Source organism: Manis javanica, chromosome 11 (assembly GCF_040802235.1).
Source record: "Manis javanica isolate MJ-LG chromosome 11, MJ_LKY, whole genome shotgun sequence".
In the NCBI taxonomy this organism is placed as follows: domain Eukaryota; kingdom Metazoa; phylum Chordata; class Mammalia; order Pholidota; family Manidae; genus Manis; species Manis javanica.
This window is the reverse complement of record NC_133166.1, coordinates 103,423,429-103,445,747: the sequence shown is the minus strand read 5'-3', so window position 1 is coordinate 103,445,747 and position 22,319 is coordinate 103,423,429. Positions and strand designations below refer to the sequence as shown.

At 51.1% G+C, this 22,319-nt stretch overlaps 2 protein-coding genes across 5 annotated transcripts; both read right to left on the bottom strand.

Moving 5' to 3' along the window:
* KISS1 (KiSS-1 metastasis suppressor) lies at positions 1 to 7,023 on the bottom strand. 3 transcript variants are annotated; one of them, XM_037015382.2, is made up of 3 exons: positions 6,905 to 7,023; positions 2,593 to 2,724; positions 1 to 667 (listed from the first exon to the last, which is right to left on the bottom strand). In XM_037015382.2, the coding sequence occupies exons 2-3, from the start codon at positions 2,690 to 2,692 to the stop codon at positions 369 to 371; spliced, it is 399 nt and encodes a 132-aa protein (XP_036871277.1). In that variant the 5' UTR covers positions 2,693 to 2,724; positions 6,905 to 7,023; the 3' UTR covers positions 1 to 368. The 3 variants fall into 3 exon arrangements, with proteins under 3 accessions (XP_036871277.1, XP_036871276.1, XP_036871275.1); XM_037015381.2 differs by lacking the exon at positions 6,905 to 7,023 and adding an exon at positions 5,513 to 5,662; XM_037015380.2 differs by lacking the exon at positions 6,905 to 7,023 and adding an exon at positions 3,928 to 4,390.
* Positions 6,971 to 19,731, bottom strand: GOLT1A (golgi transport 1A). 2 transcript variants are annotated; one of them, XM_037015378.2, is made up of 5 exons: positions 19,614 to 19,731; positions 12,057 to 12,148; positions 10,924 to 11,102; positions 7,962 to 8,025; positions 6,971 to 7,295 (listed from the first exon to the last, which is right to left on the bottom strand). In XM_037015378.2, the coding sequence occupies exons 1-5, from the start codon at positions 19,636 to 19,638 to the stop codon at positions 7,257 to 7,259; spliced, it is 399 nt and encodes a 132-aa protein (XP_036871273.2). In that variant the 5' UTR covers positions 19,639 to 19,731; the 3' UTR covers positions 6,971 to 7,256. The 2 variants fall into 2 exon arrangements, with proteins under 2 accessions (XP_036871273.2, XP_036871274.2); XM_037015379.2 differs by having other exon boundaries at positions 10,924 to 11,036.
* Positions 19,732 to 22,319: the final 2,588 nt, after the last annotated feature.

Sequence of the window (22,319 nt, the reverse complement as noted above, 5' to 3'; positions counted from 1 at the left end):
CTCATTAGTTATTTTTAAGTTTTTCAGTTTTTTGGCGCTTCATCTTCATTGTGTGGGTATGTGATTAGAAGCATTGATCTGCATCGGGTCCTTCACCAGACTCTATTGAAAACCCCTGACCTTGGTAACAAAGCCATCTTAAAACCAGGGGATTATCCAATTGAGGAGAGAAGGGCAACAATCTCAACAACGCTGTTGGCAAAAATTGGCCACAAATCACACGCGGGTGAGTCGGCGGCATCTCCTTTATTGCCTCAGGACAAAGCTCGAGTCCCGCTCTCGCAGCCCTGCCGCCCCGCCCCGCAGCCCCGCAGCCCGACCCCGGGCCGGGGGGGTCGAGGGGGAGTTCACTGCCGGCCCGTCCGTGCTCAGCGCCGCCCCGCGCCTCCAGGCGGCGCCGTCTGTCGTTTGCCGTAGCGCAGGCCGAACGAGTTCCAGTTGTAGGCCGACAGGTCCTTCTCCCGCTGCACCAGCACGGCGCCCCGGGGTGCGGGGATCAGGCGGCTGCGCGGGGCGCACAGGCCTGGCGCTTGGGGCCCCGCGGGGCTCCCGGGAGGGGGGCACAGCGAGGCGCCCCGAGCGCTCTGCCGAGCCGCTGGCTTCGCCTCCGTGCACCCTGGGCTCTGGTCCCCGGCGTCCGCGAGGCCCAGGGGTCCGCGCCGCTGGCCTAGGACAGAGGCACAGGGAGAGGCTGTGGTGAGGCCCGGGCTCGGGGGACCCGGCCTGGATGGAACACTGCTGACATCCCCACCGTGCTTCCCTTTTGTTCCTTGACCTCCAGGGAGCAGAGCTCAAGGCCAGGCGCCACCGCCAGGAGCATCTTAGCTCACCTTAATCACCGGCCTAAGAGGGCCATCTGCGCCTCCTCCTCCAACATAGCTTTGATTTCAAATGTTTTCAGAATTATCTTTAATATCTCCTATATGAAATTACTTCCTTGTAGGAAGCAAACAGGGTAAATAAAACTAACGAAGGATTTGCTGGACACCCAGCTTAGGTCCTCTTGCTGACTCACTGCCTGGCCACGGGTCCCTCTCTGCATCAGGCTGCCCTGCCGGACTCAGAGCCCCTTGGCGTGGGTGGGGCCATGTTTGTTCACCTTGGTATCTCCCAGAGTGCTGCAAACAGTGCCTGGCACGGAGTAGGGCCTCAAGAAATGCTTTTAAATATATAAAAGCTAAAGAAAGCTTGTAGTTACAGAAACCAAGAAAGTAGAGCCAAAATCATTATGCCTCCGCTCCTCCCATAATGGTGACCCCCTGATAAGATGTATAAGGACGCAGTAAAGAACGGGAAATTATCTGGGTCACCTTAACCGGCTCACCTCCCCCACTCTGGGTGTAATGTCTTCCCTTCTTACTGAGGGTTAACAAGGCTAATTTGGAAGGCACTTCACATGAAGGCTCATTAAGTTGACTATCATTTTTGGCAGTAAAATAGTGCAGCCTGCTCTGAGCAGACAATAGCCCCAGCCAGTTGTGGCAAGAGATTCGTGGAAATGAGGCCTGGTGTGTGAGTGGGCGCGTGTTGCAGGGGAGGTAGTCGGCTTTGAGCCCTACTCCTGTCCTCAGTGCCCCAGCGTAATTTGGAGGAGAGGAGGGGGGATGGTCCAGAGTAATGAAAATCTTCCTGGCTGAGATGGAGAGGAGTAACGGCTTCCTTCCCTGTTATACCCACCTTCCCAGCAGTGGGATCACGCTCAGGCTGCTGCTTGGGCCTTACTAAAGACCTTTCCCAAAAGAACCAATAACTCACTGTCCTTGGGGCAGCGGTGAGGTTATTCTCTGGGGAAGCCTCCCTCCCTGAGAAGGGACACCCGACTGCAGGAACCACCCCTTGGCAGAGGACAGCCAGGGTGCGTTCTCTTCGCTCTGGGATGTTTTACGCGCACGATAATACCACATGTGTAAAGCATGACTCCAAGTGCCACAGCTAGAGGAACAGAGGCCCGGAGAGGCTAAGCCACAAGTCCAGTTTGCCCAGAAAGCAGAGTCAAGCCCATGACACTGGCTCAGGGACCAGCACACCGTCCTAGCTCAGAAACATATTCTTGGGGAGCTCCCGCCCCTGCCGGACTTCTGCATGCAGCCTTGACTGAGTGACATTAGGGAGGTTTCTTTCCCTCTCTGGGCCTCGGTTTCTGCAGCTAATCAGTTCCACAATGAGCTGCTAAGGTTGACAGGTATTAAGGATCAGTCCTTTGCTTAGGTTCTTTTTTTTTTCTGAATTCCCCATAAAGAGTCTGAGATCACTGATAAAGACACTTGCATAGTGAATTCCTCCCCAATGGATCTGCACAGAGAGGTGGTTGGCACAGAGCAGAGAACACAGCATAAGAACCATGAAGGAGCTCTGTGGCTGACAAGCCCCTGAACCTAGGTGAGCTCTTGACGCCCATCACAGTGGCAAGTCATCTCTTACTTGCAGGGTTGATGGGGCCCCTAAATGACTTGCATTGGCCAGCCTTAGATTTCCATTTAAATGCAGTGTTAAAATCATGTCCACAGACTAGCCATCATCTGAAAAATGTGGTTAACTCTCATTTTGTAACAATTCACTTGCCCACCACCCTTCTTTCCAGACAATGCATACCTGTGGATCTAGGATTCTCCGTGGGTGCCACCTTTTCTAATGTCTCCCTGAAGGAGGTGGCACAGAGGAGAAGCATCAGCTTCCAAACCAGTGAGTTCATCCTGGTGAGAAGATGCAGATCCAGGAAGTGCCCTGAAGCCAAGACAGAGAGAAGGAGGAGGAAGTAGGTTGGGAGCACAGTCCCAGCTGGGTGCTGGGGTGAGCTTGGTGGGAAGGGGAGAGCCCTGGAATAGAGGAGGCAGCCCCTGTCCTTGGAGGCCCCCAGTGGAGGGAAGGGTCTGAACAAATGATTCATGGAAGTGGGACTGAGGCTGCTTGCACAGTGTAGTCAAAGCTGAATTCATGCATAAGGATCATCAAGGAGGGCTTCCTGGAGGAGGTGAAGCCAGTAAGGTTAGGAAGGAAGAGCATCTTTATTGGTGGAAGGGACAGGACTTCTCTGGTTGGAGAATGGCCAGGATTCTGAATCTCTGGTTTGCTCAAAAGGAATGTTGGAAGAAAGAGGAGTGAGGTGTAGTGTGTGGCTGTGAGCAGAAAGGGGTGAAGTGAAGTGGGACAAGAGGTCCACTGAGTGGAGGACACTGAGGCCCAAACGTTCTCTTTGCAGCCTGGGAGCAGGCTCATCCTGCAACCTTGGGCTCTGCATAAATCCACAGCGTTCTGTGCTCCACTCTCCCCATTAAAATGAGCCTTCTTGAACCTGGCCTGGTTCCCTTCTATGGTAACAGAAACTTAATTCTTTTCCTTTTTCAAGAAAAAAAGAAGAATGAGGCAATCAACTCTCTCTCTCTCATAACTCTTTACAGCCTTGAAGAGCATTATTAAATTGTTTTCTTGCCTGTAATTCAGGGGAGAGAGAAACCTTTCTCTGACTTATCAGGTCAATTGTCTCCATATTCTATTCTCCCTGGGCTCTGAGAGGATATGAACTGAATTGACCTCATAATTCTGGCTATTGAGATGGGAGCTATGTACTCTGACCCTCACTTCACCTTCTTCCTCTTTCCCCTCTCATGCTCCCCCACAGCTATTCCAGCTCCCACATCTAATTTCTCTTTGAAAAAGTCACTAGGCATTTCGAGATTGTCCAACAAACATGATCAAAGACAAACTGATGGGAAGACAGGTTTGAGCAGAAAAGGTGTTGGGCCAGACCTAAAAGGCTAGAGCCTGTCTCTGCGGTCGTGGTGGGCAAGTGGCGGGAGGCTGTGATCTGTGCCCATCAGCTCCTAATGGACGCTCAGCCCTACGCAACCCTCTGTTCTTGCCCCCCTCCCCATTCCCTTCTCTGCTCACTCCAGGACCCGGGCATGGGTAGAGAGCAGGAATCCTGACCTGGGATCAGGAATTCTCATTTCCAGCCCCAGCTCTGCCCTCCTTTCCTGTGAGATGTGAGCAAGACCCCCAGCCCTGATCTCTGGACCTTATTGCTCCATCTGTAAAATAAGAACATTGGATCAGACTGGCCACCAGCTGTCCCCTCAGATGGTCCCCTCTCCTTGCAGACTTTGATTCTGTGACACCCTGAAATCCAGACCAGAGCTTTCTGCATCAACCTTAAGGCCTGGAGTGGGGCATGTAGTAGAGGCAGCATCAGCCTATTAGACAGAACAGGGCAAAACCCTTTCTTCAGACCATGGGTGCACAGGGGCCAGGCTAGTCCAGAAATCATTCCGGGTGGCAGCACCAGCTAGGTGCGGTGCTGGGTGCCAGGCATGCACCGGTGCGCTGACACTCAGGATTGCCTGCCCCCAGCTCCTCCCCCGGATCTATCACAAGAAATTGAGTCGTAAGCCAACCCTTTCAAAATAACACCACAAATGATAGGCTGGAGACGTATAAGTACCCAGGGGGCTGTGGGAGCCACAGGCAGCCCAACCTGGAGGGCCAGGCGGGCTTTCTGCAGGGCGTGGTGCCCGAGCTGTTTCTGAGCTCCAGTTGGCCAGTTTGCAGAAGGCATTCCCAGCAAGGAGCGCTCCAACGGGACAGCCTGGCTTGGCTGTGAAGGCAGCTGCGGGCTCTTCTGCCCGTCAGGAGGGGGGGACTTCACCCGAGGGACAGAGCGCACGGAGGCTGCGGGAGGGGCTGCATCCAGGAGCAGTCGGGGCCAGAGCGAATGTGTGGCGGTCTGCGTTCCGGATGGAGCACCCTGGCCGCTCTGCAGCAGCAGGCTGGTGAGTGAGGGCCGGGGCGGGCAGGCTGGTGGTGGAAGGTCGTTCTTCCTTCCTGCGCCCCTCGCCCTACCGCCTCCCCCCATCGTAGCACTGACCACGGCGCCAAGTGAGAAGTCTGGCTCTCCCCCACTACCTGTCCCCAACGCACACACACTCCCCAAACTCTTGGTTCACTGCCTGACACACGGCCATTTAACATCTGTTCAGAAAATTTCATCAGCTTCCAAGGGGCCTCGAGGGGCTCACTGCTGGGGACAATTTTTGTGTCCCTTCGCACCCCTGCCCCAGGGGTTTGTACCTAGTGACACGAACATTCCAGGTGTGTTCAGAAGGCTGTAGAAGGGGGGCGGCTTCCTTCCATGGGGACCCCAGTTCCTAGTGCCGGGATAGCCGGGGCCCCTCTTGGCTCTGTACGTGCCGGCCGTAGACTGGGGCCGCTGCTCAGAGGAGTCCTGGGGAGCCGTCGGCCCTGAGGGGACCCAGCTCCCTCCAGAAGCTCCGGTGGCCTCTGGTCCCGGCTCTGCATGGGTCATTCCTTACGGTCACCCCTTCTCAGTGGGGAATCCCGAGACAATGCACTCACCAGACAGGCCAGAATAATTTGGGCAGCCTGGCAATCAGGAAAGATCAGGCCCCTCTTTGCCTGCCCGGGACACATGTGTCAGTCTTACAGTTGCATTCCTGCACCCACCTGGGGGCCCCTGGGCAGACCGTCCGTCCCCAGATGGGTGCTGCAGGCCACCTACCTTGGCACGGCCTTGGCAGGGCGAGGCTCTGCAGACTCTCCCAGGGGGCACTTCTCAGACGGGTGGACACCCAGCGAGGGCAGCTGGGCTTCGGGGCTCTCTGCTACTGGCTCTCCTACCCAGCCCCTTTTATGAAGCCCAGGGTGACGTCTCCAGGCACAGGCCCACTCCCGCCTCCCTCTCCCCACCCCTCAGACCCCCTCAGGGCGTGCAGCACTCCGGCCTGACAGGCCCCCATGCCAGGCTCTCAGGACTGAAGTCAGCCTCTTCACAGCCCCCGGCCCCCGCGGGGCCCGCCCAGGCTGGCTTTCTGACTCCCACTTGCTCTCCCCAAGCTCCTCAGCCCCGTCTCCCAGACCCACTCAGCTGGAGGCCCGTTCTACCCACACCGGGGAATGGACTATTCAAGAGGAGGCGGGAGGGTCAGCGTGAACTGTCTGCCTTCCAGACATGGGCCGGGAACACACCCACTGGGACGTGCGCGTGACTTGGGGCAGAGGGAGAAGAGAGGCCACAGTCTGATGGGGTGGGGGTGCGCTCCTGGGTCCCCACGTTCCCCCAGCTCTGGTCAGCTCAGCTTGGGTCTCAGACCAGAGGCGCTCCCGAGCTGTGTGTTCTGCGACTGGGGGTGGTGAGGGAGGGGTTCTCTCCTTTCTTCTTCCATCCTTTCCCCGATTACTAAGCACTTGCTCAGCACAGGGTTTTGAGAATAATATGACCTGGTCAGGTCGGGGAGATAGGATGGAAGCACTGCTAAGAAACAGAATAAACTGATGGCTCTAGGAGGCGGGTGGACCTGGGAAGTGCCAAGGGAAGCAGAGAAGTGACTCCTGGGCCACTGACAGGGCTGCTCCTAGGACCCATGTTTGGTGGCGCCGGCGATCACATTCTGCAAGTGCTGTATGGCTGGCTCTGAAGGCAGGGACCGGCCTCCTTCCCTCGGCACCCGTTCCGATGCCCAGTACACACATACAGGGCCCACAGAGAAATGTACTAAGTATACACATTGCCAGGGGCCCGCCCCATTCTTGGACCAGTAAGAACACTCTCTTCCCTTGGCCGAGGGGCTCCTCGGGACAGAGACTGTTCCCTCTATCGGACTGGGGCTCTTGGAAGGTGGGGGTTATGTCTCTAACCTCAGGCAGGAAGCTCCCCCAGCACAGGCTCTATCTGGTGGGTATGCTGTGCAAAGATCCCCCTAACTAATGGTTGAGAAGCACTTCCCACCTGTATGCAGGGTAACACCCACCACTTGTCTAATGCTTACTGTTAACTGCTGCTTGCAAACATATTATCTCACTTTTTACGACTACTAAACACCAGGATAAAGATGGTAGCCTCTGAGATCAGGCCTGCCCCTCGCTCCGTGGGATGATGCATGCATCCACCTACCCCGAGTCAATGAACAGACTTAACAGGCTAGAAATGCTGCCTTTGAGTCTCAGACACACTGACGGCTTGGAGACTTTGGAGATTAATCTTTGCTTTTCCTCCCATAAATAGAGGGTGCGATGTGATACCAGCCCCAGTCCAGTGTCCAGGAGGCCCTGGGTCTCCGCTCCCCACAGTCCTGACTGCCTCTTGAGTTGACTTGGGGATTTGAAGTCAGTCCTTCTGGACTTGGAGAGGCCCAGGTATGACAGGGAGATGAGTCAGTGCGGTGTGGGAGCCTGAGGGGGTGGCCCTCATTTCCTTTTCAGCCCCTTCAACCACTGGTCCAAGTTCAAGGAGCGCTTTCTGCTCTTCAGACCATTGAGCTGGTGCCTTGAAGCCTCTGGAACAGCTGTGGGAGCCAAGAATCATTACCCAAGACAAAGAGTCGGGAGCAGACTCAATATCTCGGTTATTACCGAGCGGCCCTTGAGAGCTGGGAGCCGCGCCGGGGGCAGATACGGAGAGGGGGCTGCACGGATGCGCCCAGCTGGCAGGCACTGCGAGGTACTGGCTGTAGGGCCTCCCTGTGCTTTGCAGAGAGCTCATTCCTGTCAGGTGCTTCAGCGAAAGGAAAGGGCAAGGCCTGGGGACCCCTGCCTCATGTGCCTGCCCCAAGGAGAGGACAGAATCTCCACCTACTTTTCCTGCCGTCATTGGCTATCACGCAACCTCTTCGTGCCTGGAGCCCGGACTCAGCCAGCTCCTGAGAAATCTCTGCTACTTTGCAGCTGGGTCACCTAGACTCTCCAAGTCTCCATTTCTTTGGCTCTAATAAGGAGCTATTAATAGCCACCTTCCTCATAGGCACAGCTGCTCATACGTCCCCTCATCTCATCTGCTCTTGTCAAATGGAGAAGGGGTGGGGATGGGGGGAGATCTGCTGAGGCTGACCAACCCGGGCAGGGGTTTGGGGGGGAATGGGGAAGGGGCTACACTGCACCTGAGGTGGCAGTTTTACCAACTCCATGTGCTCTCCCCACCCCAAGCCACCAAGCCACATGCGTAATCTACTTACCGCATTCAGGAAGGGGATGTTGAAGGCAGTGCCCAGGAAGCCAAAGGCGACAGGGAAGAAGCCCCTAGGAGCAGAGGGGGGGCGGGGAGGGCTCAGTGATGGCCCAGAGGGGAGGGGGTCGCGAGGCTGTGGCCCACTTAAAGGTCCAGCTTTGGTTCCAGAGAGAGTGGACACTGGGGGCAGGCCTGGTTCTGCACCCCTGGTTTTTAAGAGGCAGCTAATGAAGTGATTAAAAATGAGGGCCCTAGGCGTTACGATTAGCATGTATAATGTGGGGGGCAAAGGGAGGGCTGTGCAACACAGAGAGGACAAGTAGTGACTCTACAGCATCTGACTACGCTGATGGACAGTGACTGTAATGGTGTATGTGGGGGGGACTTGGTGATGGGGGAGTCTAGTAAGCATAATGTTCCTCATGTAATTGTAGATTAATGATACCAAAATTTAAAAAAATGAGGGTACTAGGCAGAGGATCTGAACAGACATTTTCCCAAAAACATATGAATGGGCAACAGATATATGAAAATGTGCTCAACATCACTAATAATCAGGAAAATGCGTATCAAAACCACTATCATTTCACACATCTCTTACAATGGCAATCTTCAGAAGGATAAATAAGCGCTGGTGAGGATGTGGAGGAAGGAGAACCCTTGGGCAGAGCTGGTAGGCACGTAAATTGCTGCAGCCACTATGGAAAACAGTTATAGAAGTTCCTCAAAAAATTAAAAATAACACTAGCATATGATCCAGGAAATTCCACTTCTGGATATTTATCTGAAGGAAATGAAATCACTATCTTGAAAAGATTATCTGCACTATCTTCACTGCAACACTATTTACAACAGCCAAGACACAGGAGCAACTTGTGTGTCCATCAACGGATGAATAAAGAGAATGTGATGGAGTATTATTCAGCCATAAAAGGACATCCTGTCATCTGTAAAAACATGGAAGGACCTTGAGGGCATTAGGCTGAATGAAATCAATCCGAGAAAGACAAATACTGCACGATCTCATTTCCGTGTGGAATCTTAAACCAGATTCACAGACAGAAAGAATGGACTGGTGATCGCAGAGGCTGGAGGTGGGGATGGGTGACACGGGTGAATATGGTGAGAAGAACAAACTTTCAGGTATAAGATAAGTCTTGGGGATGTAATGTAGAGAATGGTAACTATAGTTAATAATACAGTATTTATATTTGAAAAAAAAAATGAGTGCCCTAGGGTCAGACTCCGTGGGTCCAAATCTTGGCTCCCCCACTTAGTGTCTCCATCAGCGTGGGCGAACGCCTTACCTTCTCTGAATCACAGTTCCCAGCTGTAACATGGGGTTGATAACAGGAGTATCTGCGTCATGGGGCCTTACACAAAGAAATCCTTGGGTGCTGCCGCTTTTTATTACCATCACTGTCTTCGGCCTATGTTGGGTATGTGCCACCTGCTACAGGTTCCCTGGTCTCCACGCACGGGGGGCAGCTGCCAGAGGCTTGCTGGGGCTCATTCTCCCTCCTGCCATGGTAGTCCCATGCCTGGAGCCACTCTTTGCCCTTGGCTCCCCCACTCTTACCAAAGACACCCCGGCAAGGCCTGGCTGGGGCATAGGTGAGACACGTCAAAGGGCTTGGAGGCGCCAAGGTTGGTGTGGGAAGTGGGCCCTCTGTGCAGTGAGGAGGTGAGGATTGGCAACGTGACTTCTCAGTTGCTTCCTTTCCTTGGGCCTCTGAGGCCCACCTGCATCTCCGAGGCTCCCGGCAGCCCTGGTACTTCCTGAGAGCACTGCTGCGCGGGGTCTTTGTTAAGGTTTACTTTTGGCTTGAGCAGCTGAGTCTACAGCGGCCCCGGGCACCCTGCTCAGCCTCAGTAAGTGGTGACTGTGTCGGGAGTGACTTGTGCCCACTACACTGCACGCTCCTCAGGAAGCTTCTCCCTGTCTAGTGCCCTAGCCTCACACCGAGCCCAGTGTTTGGCATACAGTGGGTGCTTTTTAGACATGTGACTATTTGAATCATGACATGCTTGAAAATTAAATAATGGATGGGAGAACGTGTGTGAGAAAGTGTAGTTTTCCTGAGCCATACTCCATGATGTTCAGGAGGTCTGGGGCGCTCAGGCTAATCCAGGCATTGTCAGGGCTGCACGGAGCAAATGCAGGCCTTCCTGAGAACCCAGGTGCTCGTCGTCCCAGTTCCCTCCCATGATTCCATAAGCCATGATTCTCCCCACCCCATCACTCCTGTCCCAGCCCTGCTCTCCCTACAGTGTCCCAGAGACCCTCGAGGGCTTCCCCCCCGACCCCTCCTCCCTGACAGCCTTTCCTCTAGTCTTCTCTTAGGCTCTGCCCATCCCTCGGGACCTGTCTCAGGTCCTGCTTCATCTAGGACGCCTCCCTGGCCCTGACAGTGGCCACATACCCTCACTGAGTCCCACCCAGGCTGACACTAGACAGGCCAGGGGATGGGGGGCCTGGAGCCAGGGATACCTGGTCAAGTTCAGACCCTCTGCATGCTACTTGTAAGACTTCAGGCAAGCGGCTGGTTTCCTTGTCTGTGGAGGACAATCCTACAATGGACTGTGGACTCAACAAAATGGGATGGTGATTATAAGCATGCGTGGTCCTTGTTAGGGGCCTGGCAAATGTTGTTCCCTGCCCTTTCCCCGCATCTGCATTGTCCGGCTGGAGGGCAAGGCCCTGTGTCTCCTCCTTGGTGACAGGCACACAGCAGGTGCTCAGTGTTTGCTCATGGATGGGCTGATCCCTCCAATGTATGTTGGAGGGGCCTTTCTGAGCATCCATCTGATGCCCCTCCCCGTTTTCTATCCTTCCATGCGCCCCAGCCCAGTATACAGTCCCCCAACTTCTGCACATCCTGCTGGTTGGGCTGCCAAACCTGGAGGGGTAACCTCAGCCCTCCAGAAGCCCAGGTGGGCCTGTCCAGGGGAGAGGGGCCTGCACTTACCTGAAGAGGCTAAGGAACCCGTAGGTTTCCAGGCACATGCCCAGGAGGGGCCAGCGCAGGAGCACAATGACCACACCCCCCAGGAAGAAGCTGGTCCCTTTGAGCTTGTGCTTCTGGAAGAAGAAGGAAAACGTCTTTCTGAGGCCGATGATGAGGGAGAGGCCAGTCAGGAACAGCAGCTGAGGGAGAGAGAGGAACATGAGATCAAACACACCAGCCCCGGGAGTCCGGGGCCAGGCCTGGGGCCGTGTGTCGGCCACGGGCAGCGCGTGCTCACTCTCCAAGGAGGGACAATACCAGAGGGTGAGCCAACGGCATGCAAGATCCCAGAGCCTTGAGTGATTTGAGCTTGCTACCAGAACAGCCCAGAGGCAGGGGCATGGACAAGGAGAACTTTGAAGGTGTCTAGCTTCCCACCCAATTGAACCCAATTTCTCGGATCGGCCTTGTGTACCTTCCCCACCAACACTGTTCATATATGACTTCATTTCTCATCACACCTCCCAAGGAAGATGGGACAGACAGTAGGATTCTCTCCATTGTACAGAGGTGAACACTGACGTCCAGGCCCTCCACTAGATGAAGGCCTGTCTTCCACTTGATTCCTAACAATCCCATGAGACAGCCTGGTGCCCGTCGAATTTGACTCTCTGGCTTTCTTCCAGCATGTTCCATGCTTTCTCCTCATCACCACACCTTTTCTCGTGCTGTTCCACCTACCTGGACGTGCTTTTCCACCTCCACACTCATTTCCTCTCCAAATTCCTTTACCTCCTTCTCCAACTAGGCATGCTCTCTTTCCCCCAAGCACCTTGTTTTATATTAAATGTGTTTATCTCATCGTGGCTTTACCACGGCTTGTGCCTTCTGCCTCAGTTGTGTGTGTCTGTGTTACATCCCCATATTTAGGTGGTGGGATTCCAGTGGCAGGGCAAATGCCTGATTCATGCTGGCACCCCAGAGCCCCCCGCAGAGCTCAGAATGAGAATCCAGGTTCTCAGATTCTGTGTGTTCCGTGGGCCTTGCTGTCCATCCCAGCCACCCTTGCCTGCTGACCTTGGTGGTGCCTGAGTCCTCCTGGCCCGATCCTCAGGTAGGTTGGTGGGGAAGGTAGACGAGGCTGGGGCACTTACATTTCCGAAGGCCAGGAGCACTGAATCAAAGTACAGGAGTATTCCAAAGAGGATGAAGAAGATGCCGAAGCCAGTGGTACCCACACCGATCTCTGCAACAGGTAAGGAGGTTGTGGTGGGATAAGCTTTGGGGAGCTGGTCGCAATTCTGGAACTTTCCCCCGTGACCACTGAACAGGTGCCCACCGGAGGGTGGAGGACGAGGTGGTTCCATTTCCATTCAGGAATCCCAGCTTTGAAGCTCTCGGGAATGATGGGATGGGATGAAAGGAAGGATGGGCACAAATCTACGTTTAGCCCCTGGAAACTGCTGGTCGGTTTTATCCATTACAGCGTTCTGTCCTCACAACAGGCCTGTGAGGTAGCTGGTGCCACCCTCACTGCCTCCTCTGGTTCAGTGCCACATTATCCAGACCATTAGTCAGGGCTGGGTCCCTGGCTGAACCGCACCCAACCCACTACCTACTCTGACCTCCCCTTGCATCTGGGAGCCCTGAGGCCAGCTCACACCCAGGCGGAAGGGGCGCTGCAAACTCGCGACCGCTGGCCCCGAAGGCCTTGGGCCACCCAGCTGTCCTGCTCTATTTCTCAAGGGGCTTGCCCTCCTGAACAACTCTCCCCACTGTCTCCTTTCTCCTCCAAACCTCCCATCCTCAGCTTTCAGGGATGACCTCTCACACTCGATTGGAAAGCTGGAAGTCATCAATCAGGAATGGCTCACTTTCCACCAGGGGTACATCCCAACCAACCCCCGCCTCACCAATCTCCCCACTCCCTCCTACAGTGGCTGCCTGGGGTGCCCCACTGCCTGCCCCTGGGCTCCTCTAACATCAGCCACTGTGGCCGAGCAGTTTTGTGCCAGGAGGACTCACACGACCGTGCCCACTCCCAGTCGGCAGTGTCTTTTGCCTGGTGTCTCAGGGCATCCTTCGAAGCTGCAGGAGCTCGCTGAGTGTGGGTGAGCACAGCCCAGAGGTACAGGATTTGAAGGCCCCTTGTTTGCTCAAGGGCTACGTTTTTGACATCTTGATACGTATTTCAGATTGCTTCCCTCCTGAAGAATTGTGCCAATAACCGGACATCAGGTTCCTTTTCTCCTAAGCCCTCCCGGTCGCATGGAATTGTTAATTTCTCTTATCTTTGCCTCTCTGACAGTCAACAAATGGCAATTTGTTGTGTTGGTCATTTTTACAGTGAATCGAATGGAATTTTTAAATTTTAAATTGTGATAAAAAATACATAAAATTTACCATCTTAACCATTTTTAAGCATACAGCTCAGTGATATTAAATATATTCACATTTTGTGCAACCATCACCACCAGCCACTCCAGAACATTTTTCATCTTGCAAAACTGAAACTACCCATTAAACAATTTCCCATTTTCCCCTCCCTCTCAGCCCCTGGCACCAACATTTTACTTTCTGTTTCTATGACTTTGATTGCTCTAGGCATCTCATATAAATGGAATCACACGCATTTGTCTTTTTGTAACTGGGTTCTTTCACTTATCATAATGTCCTCAACGTTCATCCATGTTATAGCCTGTCAGGGTTTCCTTCCTCTTTAAGGCTGCATAATATTCTGTTGTATGTGACATTTTGTTTATATATTCATCTGTGGATGGACCACCTTTTTGCTATTGTGAATAGTGCTACTATGAACATGGGGGAACGAATAGCCCTTTGAGAGCCTGCTTTCACTTCTTTTTGGTATATACCCAGAAGTGGAATTCCTGGCTCCTATGGTAATTCTATTTTTAAGTTCTAGAGGAACTACCATACTGTTTTCACAGTACCTGTACTATTTTACATTCCCACCAATAGGGCACAAGGGTTCCAATTTCTCCACACCCTCACTAGCACTTGTTATCTTGTTTGTTTTTGATTGCATCCATCTTACTGGGTGTGAGGTGGTATCTCATTGTGGTTTTGATTTGCATTTTCCTAATGATTAGTGATGTTGAACGTCTTCTCATGTGCTTGTTGGTCATTTGTATATCTTCTTTGGAGAAGCATTTATTCCAGTCCTTTGCTCATTTTTAATCAGTTGTTTGGGGATTTTTGTTGTTGTTGAACTGGAGGGTTCTTTATATATTCTGGATATTAACCCTTTATCAGACATATGATTTTCAAGTATTTCTCCAATTGCACAGATTGCTTTTTCACTGTTTATTGTGTCTTTTGATGCAGTTTTAATTTGTAATATAATCCAATTTACCCATTTTTTTCTTTAGTTGTCTGTATTTTTGATATCATATCCAAAAAATCATTATCAAATCCAGTGTCATGCAGCTTTTCCCCTATGTTTTCTTCTAAGAATTTTGTAGTTTTAGCTCTCACTTAGACCTAAAATGAACTTTGATTTAATTTTTACATGTGGTGTGAGGTAAAGGTCCAGCTTCATTCTTTTGCCTGTGGGTGTCCAGTTTTCCCCACATCATTTGTTGAAAAGACTGGCTTTCCTCATTGAAAGGTGTTGGCGCCCTCACTGAAAATCATGTGGCCGTATAGGCCAGGATTTATTTCTGGACTCTGTACTGTATTCTACTGGCCTATATGTCTGCTTTTATGCCTGTTGCACACTGTTTTGACTACCGTAGCTCTGTAATAGGGTTTGAAATCAGGAAATGTGAAACCTCCAACTTTATGCTTTTTCAAGATTTCTTTGGCTATTTGAGATCCCTTGAGATTCCAAGTGAATTTTAGGATGGGTTTATTTCTGCAAAAAATCTCAGTGGGATTTTGATATTGATTTGGCATTGAAACTGTAGGCTACTTCCGGAAGTACTGACATCATAACAATAGCAAGTCTTCCCATCCATGAACATTGGATACCTGTGTATTTGTATCTTTAATTTCCTTCAGCAATTTTGTAGTTTTCAGTGTACAAGTCTTTTGTTTCCCTGGTTAAGTTTATCCCTAAGTGTTTTATATTATTTTTTGATGCTATTATAAATGAAATTGTGTTGTTTGCTTTTAAAAAATTACTATTGAGATTGTACAACTTCACGTTTATATTGTACATAAAGTTTGAAACTTGCTTTATGTACATGATATAACTAGAATGCCTTATTTTCTTCTTATTGTAAATTATATGGTGGATAGGAATACAGCAAGAATGTCTTTTAAAACTACAATGTGTAATTTTATTTAAAATGGCTTAATTTTAAAAAATTGAATTTGGCTTAATTTTTCAAATTAAACATATAGGTAATTTTTAAAGAAAAGCTTTATTAAACTTGTTGACTGACATCTCAGAACTGATCCTCACAATCTGTATGAAATTAGTATTCTTGCCATGCTTTTACAGATAGTTGTAAAAAGTTTTTAAAAGTCTGGCGTTAAGAGGCATAACTGTAAAAACAAAATAAAATAATTGGGACTAGACTTACGGATAAATTATAATTACAACTGGAAAAGAATGAAACTCAATTGTCTTCTGGGTGGTGAATTTTTCATAATCTATTATCATATAGCTCACAAGAGGATTCGGGTCAGTTCCAGTAGAGAAATAAGGCCAAAGGGCTTTTTTACAAGAATCATTAAAAATATAGAGATGAGATTTATTGTTCAAATTATAGACTGAAAACTCACTCAACTCACAGTCTGGAAAAAAGCCAGTCTTCTTGGGTCTCCCTTTTGCCAGAGATGGATTTCATTAGGACCCAATGTAACATCATTTCTCTCAACATAGCACCCAGCTGCCCGGAATCTGTCTTCTATTAATGGGTGATTCCTCCTGTTTCTGACAAATCTTCATGATCTTTATGGCCTTGTTTCCTATTTGCACTTCCCAGTAATGCTTGCCTGAATTCAATCTCTTAGAACCCAGGACACTGGGCAGAGTACAACCCCCTTGGGTCACTATGAAGGCTGTGTTCTTTCTTTCTCTATTTAATGATTTTTTCTATCATCAGAGGCAATGAATTACAGATCTGCAAGTACACACACTTTGTCATGATAATTGGATATAGGTCAGGATATTGCGGAGGAAGACCACAACCATATTTCTTTAATCGGAATGACAAGGTATTTTAAGCAGCTGACACCTGCCACAAAAAGATGTCATTGATTCCAGTTCGGATGAATCACCCTTCCTGCCTCTGTCTCCCTTAGGGGATGTTTTGGTGTGGAAACATGGTGTGAACATTTTGTTGGGTTTTGTTTTGCTACAATATTTGTATGTCCATTCTATAAACACTTAAGAACAGCCTCTTACTCATTTTCTAGAAAGAGCGTGTTTCTCAAATTCACACTTTATGTCTTCTCTCCTAAACTTCCTTTTGCAACGATATGCCGGCTTGCATAATTATTACTTTCCAACTTGCTCCACATCTTCTTTATGGGCCCCACAGTGCTGCCAGCGTCCAGTGGAGAAACTGCACCATGGATGCAAAACTGCACAGAACAGGGTCAGAAACTTTATCACACACACGCCTCAGACCTTCCTCTGCCTCTCGCTTCCGCAGTGGCTTAGCGATTTCAGTCAAGCTACCATGTGGGGGTCGCTCCTGAAGTTCTCAGGGCAGCAAGCACGCTGAGAGGGCGGGGGATGGGGCATGTCACCAGGAGTGACAGAGGTGCCTGCACCCCACCGGCCCCACAATCCAGACAGATGGGGGCAGCACGCCCCCTGCTGGAGGTGAGCCAGCGACGTCTCAGGCTATGGAGCAGGGAACCTCTGGGAGCTCTCCAGGGTGCCACCTAGTGAGGAGGGGAGACCTCCCCACGCCTCAGAGGACCAGATTCAGCGTCCCTGGCCTTAGGGCTGACTGCTGCCACCTCCTGCAGCTCCGGGCAGCTCCCAGCCTGCTGTAGATGAAGCCCTCCGTATAGCTGGCATTAACTGAAGCCAGCTTCAAAGTCTTTCTTGTCCCAGAAAGCAGCAACAGTACCTCAGAACAGGACTATGGGTCCCCTGGCCTGAGGCTGTACAGGGACCCTCAGAATACCAGTCACTTCTCTCTCTCTCTGTAAAAACATCACAAATGGACAGAAAACTTGCAAGTACAGCATAGAGAATTCCTTCTTGAGCCATTTGAGAGTAGTGACCATTGGGTATCTCATCTCCCCTAAATACTTTGGTGTGGTTTTCCTTTATTCTCTTATGCAGCCAGGATACAACCATCAAAATTGGGAGTCTCCCTTACTGTTCCCGCCACCTCATCCCTTCAATCCACAGCTAAATTTTATTGCTCTGTTTTTTCACATGCATCTTGAAAGCTCTCCATTTCTCTCCACTGTCGTTCCTAATCCAAGCCACCATCACCACTTTCCTGGGCTCCTGCAACTGTGTCCTTCGTTTCCTGTTTCATTCCTCCCGCCCTCTTATCCCTTCTTCACACAGTAGCCCGGGATCTCAGAAAACATGTAATCCAGCCTATTAGTGTACTGCCCAGACGTGTTGGGGCCTAAACTCGCGTGTTCAGCTTCGTCTCCTGCCACTCTCCCCTTTGTCCACCATATTCCAAAGGCTTAGTGTTTCCAGGAGGAGCTTTCCTGCCCCAGGGCCTTTGTTTAAGCTGTTTCCTCCCACTTATTATCTGCCTAGGGCTTGCTTATTCTTCAGGTCTCAAGACAAATGTCAGTCCCTTAGGAAAACCTGGTCTGTGCTCTGTTACCTGACCTGAATCTGGTTCCTTCATTTCTCTCTCTCACAGGACTCAGCACATTGGGGTTTCATAAACGTTGGTCTGCCCCTGGGCTCAGGCCTCAGGCCCCTGCTCTATTTTTATTCCCTGGGTTGGCAGTTCTGAACTAGGGGTGGGGAGGGGGGCAATTTTGTTCCCCAGGGGACATTTGGTAATGTCTGGAGTCACTTTCGATTGTCACTTCTTAGAGTGTGAGTACGCTCCTGGCATCTAGTGGGGGGAGGCCAGGGATGCTGCTACAGTCCTACAATGCCCAGGACAGACGCCGGGAACAAAGAAAGATCCTGCAAAACTCAGTAGTGGGGAAGCTGAGGAACTGCATGATGCCCTGGACTCTCACAGTTCCAAATACCGTGTAGACCCTGGCAACTCCTAAATTTCTCTCCCACACTCAGGCCTGTACCTTGAACCCCAGTATCATGTAACTAAATGCCTACTTGACATTCACCCCAGTGCCTAATAGCACATCAAATTCAATGTGCCTAAAACCTAACTCAACCCTTCTGATTGCTCAGGCTAAAAAAACTGGAGGCAGTCTGGAGTTCTTTCTCTTACACCAGACATCCAATCTATAAGCAAATCCTTCCAGCAATTTCCTCAAAGCAGATTCAGCATTGAGCCCTTCACTACTACCATCCTGGTCTCCTCCACCATCTGTCACCTCAGACCTGGTCCCCCTATTGTGACTTCACCCCTCTGCAGTCTATTCTTAACCTAACACCCATAGTGATTTTTTAAAAATGTAGATCATAAAAATATAAATAGTTATAAATAACTCCTCTGTACAAAACCCTCCAATGGTTTTCCATCTTATGGGGATAACACCAAAGTTCTTACACAGCAGGGCCTTTCGGTTACCTCCCAGACCTAAACTCCTGCTGTTTCCCCTTTACTCACTTCACTCCAGAAACATCACCAAGTATGCTAATGCCCCAGGGCCTTTGCACAGGCCTTTCTCTCTTCCCAGAACAGCTCCCCCAGACCTGCCCCCATGCTGCATGTCTTTCTTCCTCATTTCTTATTAAGTCTCTATATAAAAGGCACCTCTTCCTTGCAGCCTTTCCCGATTACTCTATACACAGCAGTTACCCCTCCTGCCTCGCACTGCCTAGCCTCCTTACCGTGTTTTATTTTTGTCTGGAGGATGCATCACCATCTGACATACTACATGCTGACTTCTTTATCTGTCAATTACCTGTTTTCCACTCTAGAATGTAAGCAGGGAATATGTCTGCTCCATTCACCATTGTATACTTACACCCAACACAATGCTTGGCACAAAGCAGAGACAAACTGGTTCAGTGAATGAATGATCACCTTAAGTTCACAGATGAGACACTGGGGCTCAGAGGCTTTTAAGTAACTCACCCAAAGGGAACCCACAAAGCCAGGGCTCTCTCGCCCCTCCCAGGGCTGTGGACTACCTCCCTGCCCTGTCCCCTAAAAGAAGAGCAAGGACGTTTAGGCGCGAGGATATGGTGATTTGGGGAGCGCAGGGAAGTTTGGTTTCTGATAAGAAGGGACCCAGGGCCTTGGGACACTCTGAGGGTTTTGGGGAAACATATCTGAATCCCAGTGGCTGCCTGAGCCCACCTATGCAGCACCCCAGGTCTAAGCACCCTTAATGGGAGGGACTAGCTTGAGCGGTGACCTTGTCAGTTCCCACCAGCCCCTGGCCACCTGGGGGCCCTGAGCAGCCCGCTACCAGTGGAGGCGGGAAGCCACACCCAGCCTGGACCCGCGTCTGAAGGATGCCAACACAGCAGCTCCCTGCCACTGGCTCCAGAGGTCACTCCACAGGTTCCCAGAGAGAGAGTCAGGGAGCCACAGCGCCCCCGCCGCCCCCTAGCCTGGATACCCCATTCCAGCCCTGCCCTCTCCACAGCACCGGCCCCGGGCACTCACTCTGCCACTCGGTGATGGAGATCATGCTGCAGACTGCCTGGGGGGGCCTTCCAGGACGACACTGCCCAAGGCCGTGGAGCAGAGAGGACCGAACTCGCACATGCTCAGGGAAGCTGACCCTTGGTAAACTGTGAAATGAGCTTCTGGTGAATCAGTAACTTCCTCGGGCCTCTCCCACCCCACCCCCGCCCTCCATACGGCTGCTTAAAGCCGCAGGCTCCCTTCTCCCGGATCTTCCCACAGGGCGCTGCTGCCTCCCACCCGCCCCGCCCACCTGGAGAAGGCAAAGCCCACCTGGCCTTTCCGTGGCCCTCCCCCAACTCCCACGTCCTGAGGCTGAGTTCAGCTGCTTCCAGCAAATACACAGAACTCGGACTGTATATGGAAGAGCTGGGATCTCGGTGTACCAGGTTCCTTTCTTAGTTTATTGGAGGCTGTGGGAAGAGTGGGGATCCGCGTCCCTTTGGAAAAGTATTAAATTCGTCTTGTAAGTAAGGTGTGCTTGCTTTGTGTTATTACCCAGCTAGACGCTAGGGGGAGACAAGTAATTGAGTAAAACCTGTGTTTGACAGTCTCCTGGGAGAAACAGATTCTGTTAAATCAAGGGCAAAATCTTCCCAGGGCAGTCAGACACAAAGGGCTTTACTCTCCTTTCCCTCGGTAGTGCCCAGCTTTGGATTCTGAGGTTGAGTTACAGAGGATGAAAGATGAATTTGGTCTTGGAGTAGGGCTGGACGGGTCAGGAAGCCTGGCTCTGGTCCACCTATCAGCTGCATAGACGTGGGTACATCCTCGCTGCCCTCTACAGGCCTGAAAAAAGCGGGGGCAGACAGTTCCTCACCGGCTCTCTCCCCTTGTAGAGCAGGACTTCCCAACAGCACTAGAGCCAGCACCCCCTTTGTAATGTCCCTTCTGTCCTGAAATGAAGTTCATAATGATATCACCAATCTACATATACTATTTTAAAAACCGCAAATAAAATCTCACTAAAGGGGGAAAATAATTTAAAACACAATGTTTCTCAATCTGTAAGTGCTCAGGAAAGACTTATCAGAGGACATAAATGAAACGGGTGGACTGCGTGTACTTACCTATAAGAGAAATAGACCAGAGCCATTATATACAAACAAAAAATCAGAAATATCCGTCCTCCTGATAAAATGGAAGAGTTGTAGGAGGTGAACACTAGATAAAAAGTGTTAAGTCAGTAATAACAGAGATGTACTTGTATATAAAAAGAGAAAGAGGGAAATAATCTTAATGGAAGCATGGATACCAGAGTGGGCGAGTTAGAGATGGCAAAGGAGGAAGAGAGGGGAGCAGCCGGGGGGCACCACGGAGGGCTGAACGGCAGGGGCCCTGCTGATGGAGCCCGCAAAGGCAGCCAAGGGGTCCATACAATGTCACCACCACGTCCTCACATTTGCAAATGAATTTGAGTTTTCAAAGTGTGTTTCGTCCATTTTCTCATTTGGCTTCCTTGAGAGCTCCATAGATGGTAGTAACATCCCCACTTCACACATGAGGAAACTGAGACTCAATGATTTAGTGAGCTGTCTAAATCGTCACACAGACAGCAAGGAGCCGGGCCAGGAGCTGAGCAGACATCGCCTTCTATCTCTGCAGCCTCAGCCTCCAGTGAGCCAACTCTGCACAGGCGGCTCCGGATGAGGCAGGTGTGGTGCGGCCCGGCTCCCTGGCAGAGGCAGTCTGAAGCGTGCCTGCCTGCCTGACCCCAACACGCCTCCCTTCGAGAATAAACACACAGGCTACAGCACCACTCCTGAGAGGGCATTCTGCTAGCTGATAATTCTATTACATTTTCTGTCTACCGTCCCCTTTGCCAACTCCAACCTGGCTGGATGAGATGGCTGACCTGTGCCAGGAGGTGGGGCAGGCAGAGGGTGCGGGCATCATCCCTGGAGAGAAGCCAGCCTGTTTGTAGCACAGCGACACCCAGTGGTGCTCTGGGCAGCCACATCCCCCCTCCTCTGCGAGCCGCTGGCTCTGGCCCAGAGGGGTCTGCAGAGGGAGACCCGGGCCCCGGAAGTTGACAAGTTGTCTCGTGCACCTCCTCCGGCCTCAAAGGCTTCTGAGTGGAGCCTGCATCTGGTCCCAAATCTGATACACAAAGGACACCAGGGTTTATAGCTCTCCTGGGACCATTACAAAATTCAAAATAGAGTCACTTCATTTGTAAAAAACGAAAACCAAAAACCAAAGAATACATCACTATCTTTTCAGGGATGAGAACACACGTCCAGAATTCAAAATCAGCCATTAGAATCAGACCGAAGCAAACTCAGGAATTAGGAGCTTGCCTTCCCATTTCCTCTCATGTTCCCTTCTTTGAACCAGTAACGTCCCCACGTCTCCAGACTTTGTGCAGAATCTCAGCTGAGACCTGCCATTGCCCTGGGCTCACTTGCTCTGCGCCCCACCCGCAGAACTTATGGGGCTTCTTGACTCTTGCACAGAAAGATTTCAAACTGAGAAGCCCTGGTAAAGTCCTTCGCAAGGAGCGTCAATAACTGGTAACCACCAGTACCTGCCACGGGAACTAAAGTAAAGGCACTGAGGCTGGACAAGAATAACTCGGGTGGTCTGATGCCCCCCGTCATACACCTTCTTGTACCCTAAAGTGGGAATACAGAGCATAGTGCAGTAAGCAAGGAGAGCTTGCTTACTTTCTTTTTCTCCTAGAGT

Excerpts from the sequence above, each read along its gene's own strand:
- KISS1 (XM_037015382.2), bottom strand. The coding sequence starts at position 2,692 with ATGAACTCACTGGTTTGGAAGCTGATGCTTCTCCTCTGTGCCACCTCC. Across the intron at positions 668-2,592 it reads GGAGAATCCTAGATCCACAG|GCCAGCGGCGCGGACCCCTG; the intron begins GTATGCATTGTC and ends CCTCTGTCCTAG.
- GOLT1A (XM_037015378.2), bottom strand. The coding sequence starts at position 19,638 with ATGATCTCCATCACCGAGTGGCAGA. Across the intron at positions 11,103-12,056 it reads TGCTCCTGGCCTTCGGAAAT|CTGCTGTTCCTGACTGGCCT; the intron begins GTAAGTGCCCCA and ends TCTCTCCCTCAG. Across the intron at positions 8,026-10,923 it reads GGGTTCCTTAGCCTCTTCAG|GGGCTTCTTCCCTGTCGCCT; the intron begins GTAAGTGCAGGC and ends CTCTGCTCCTAG.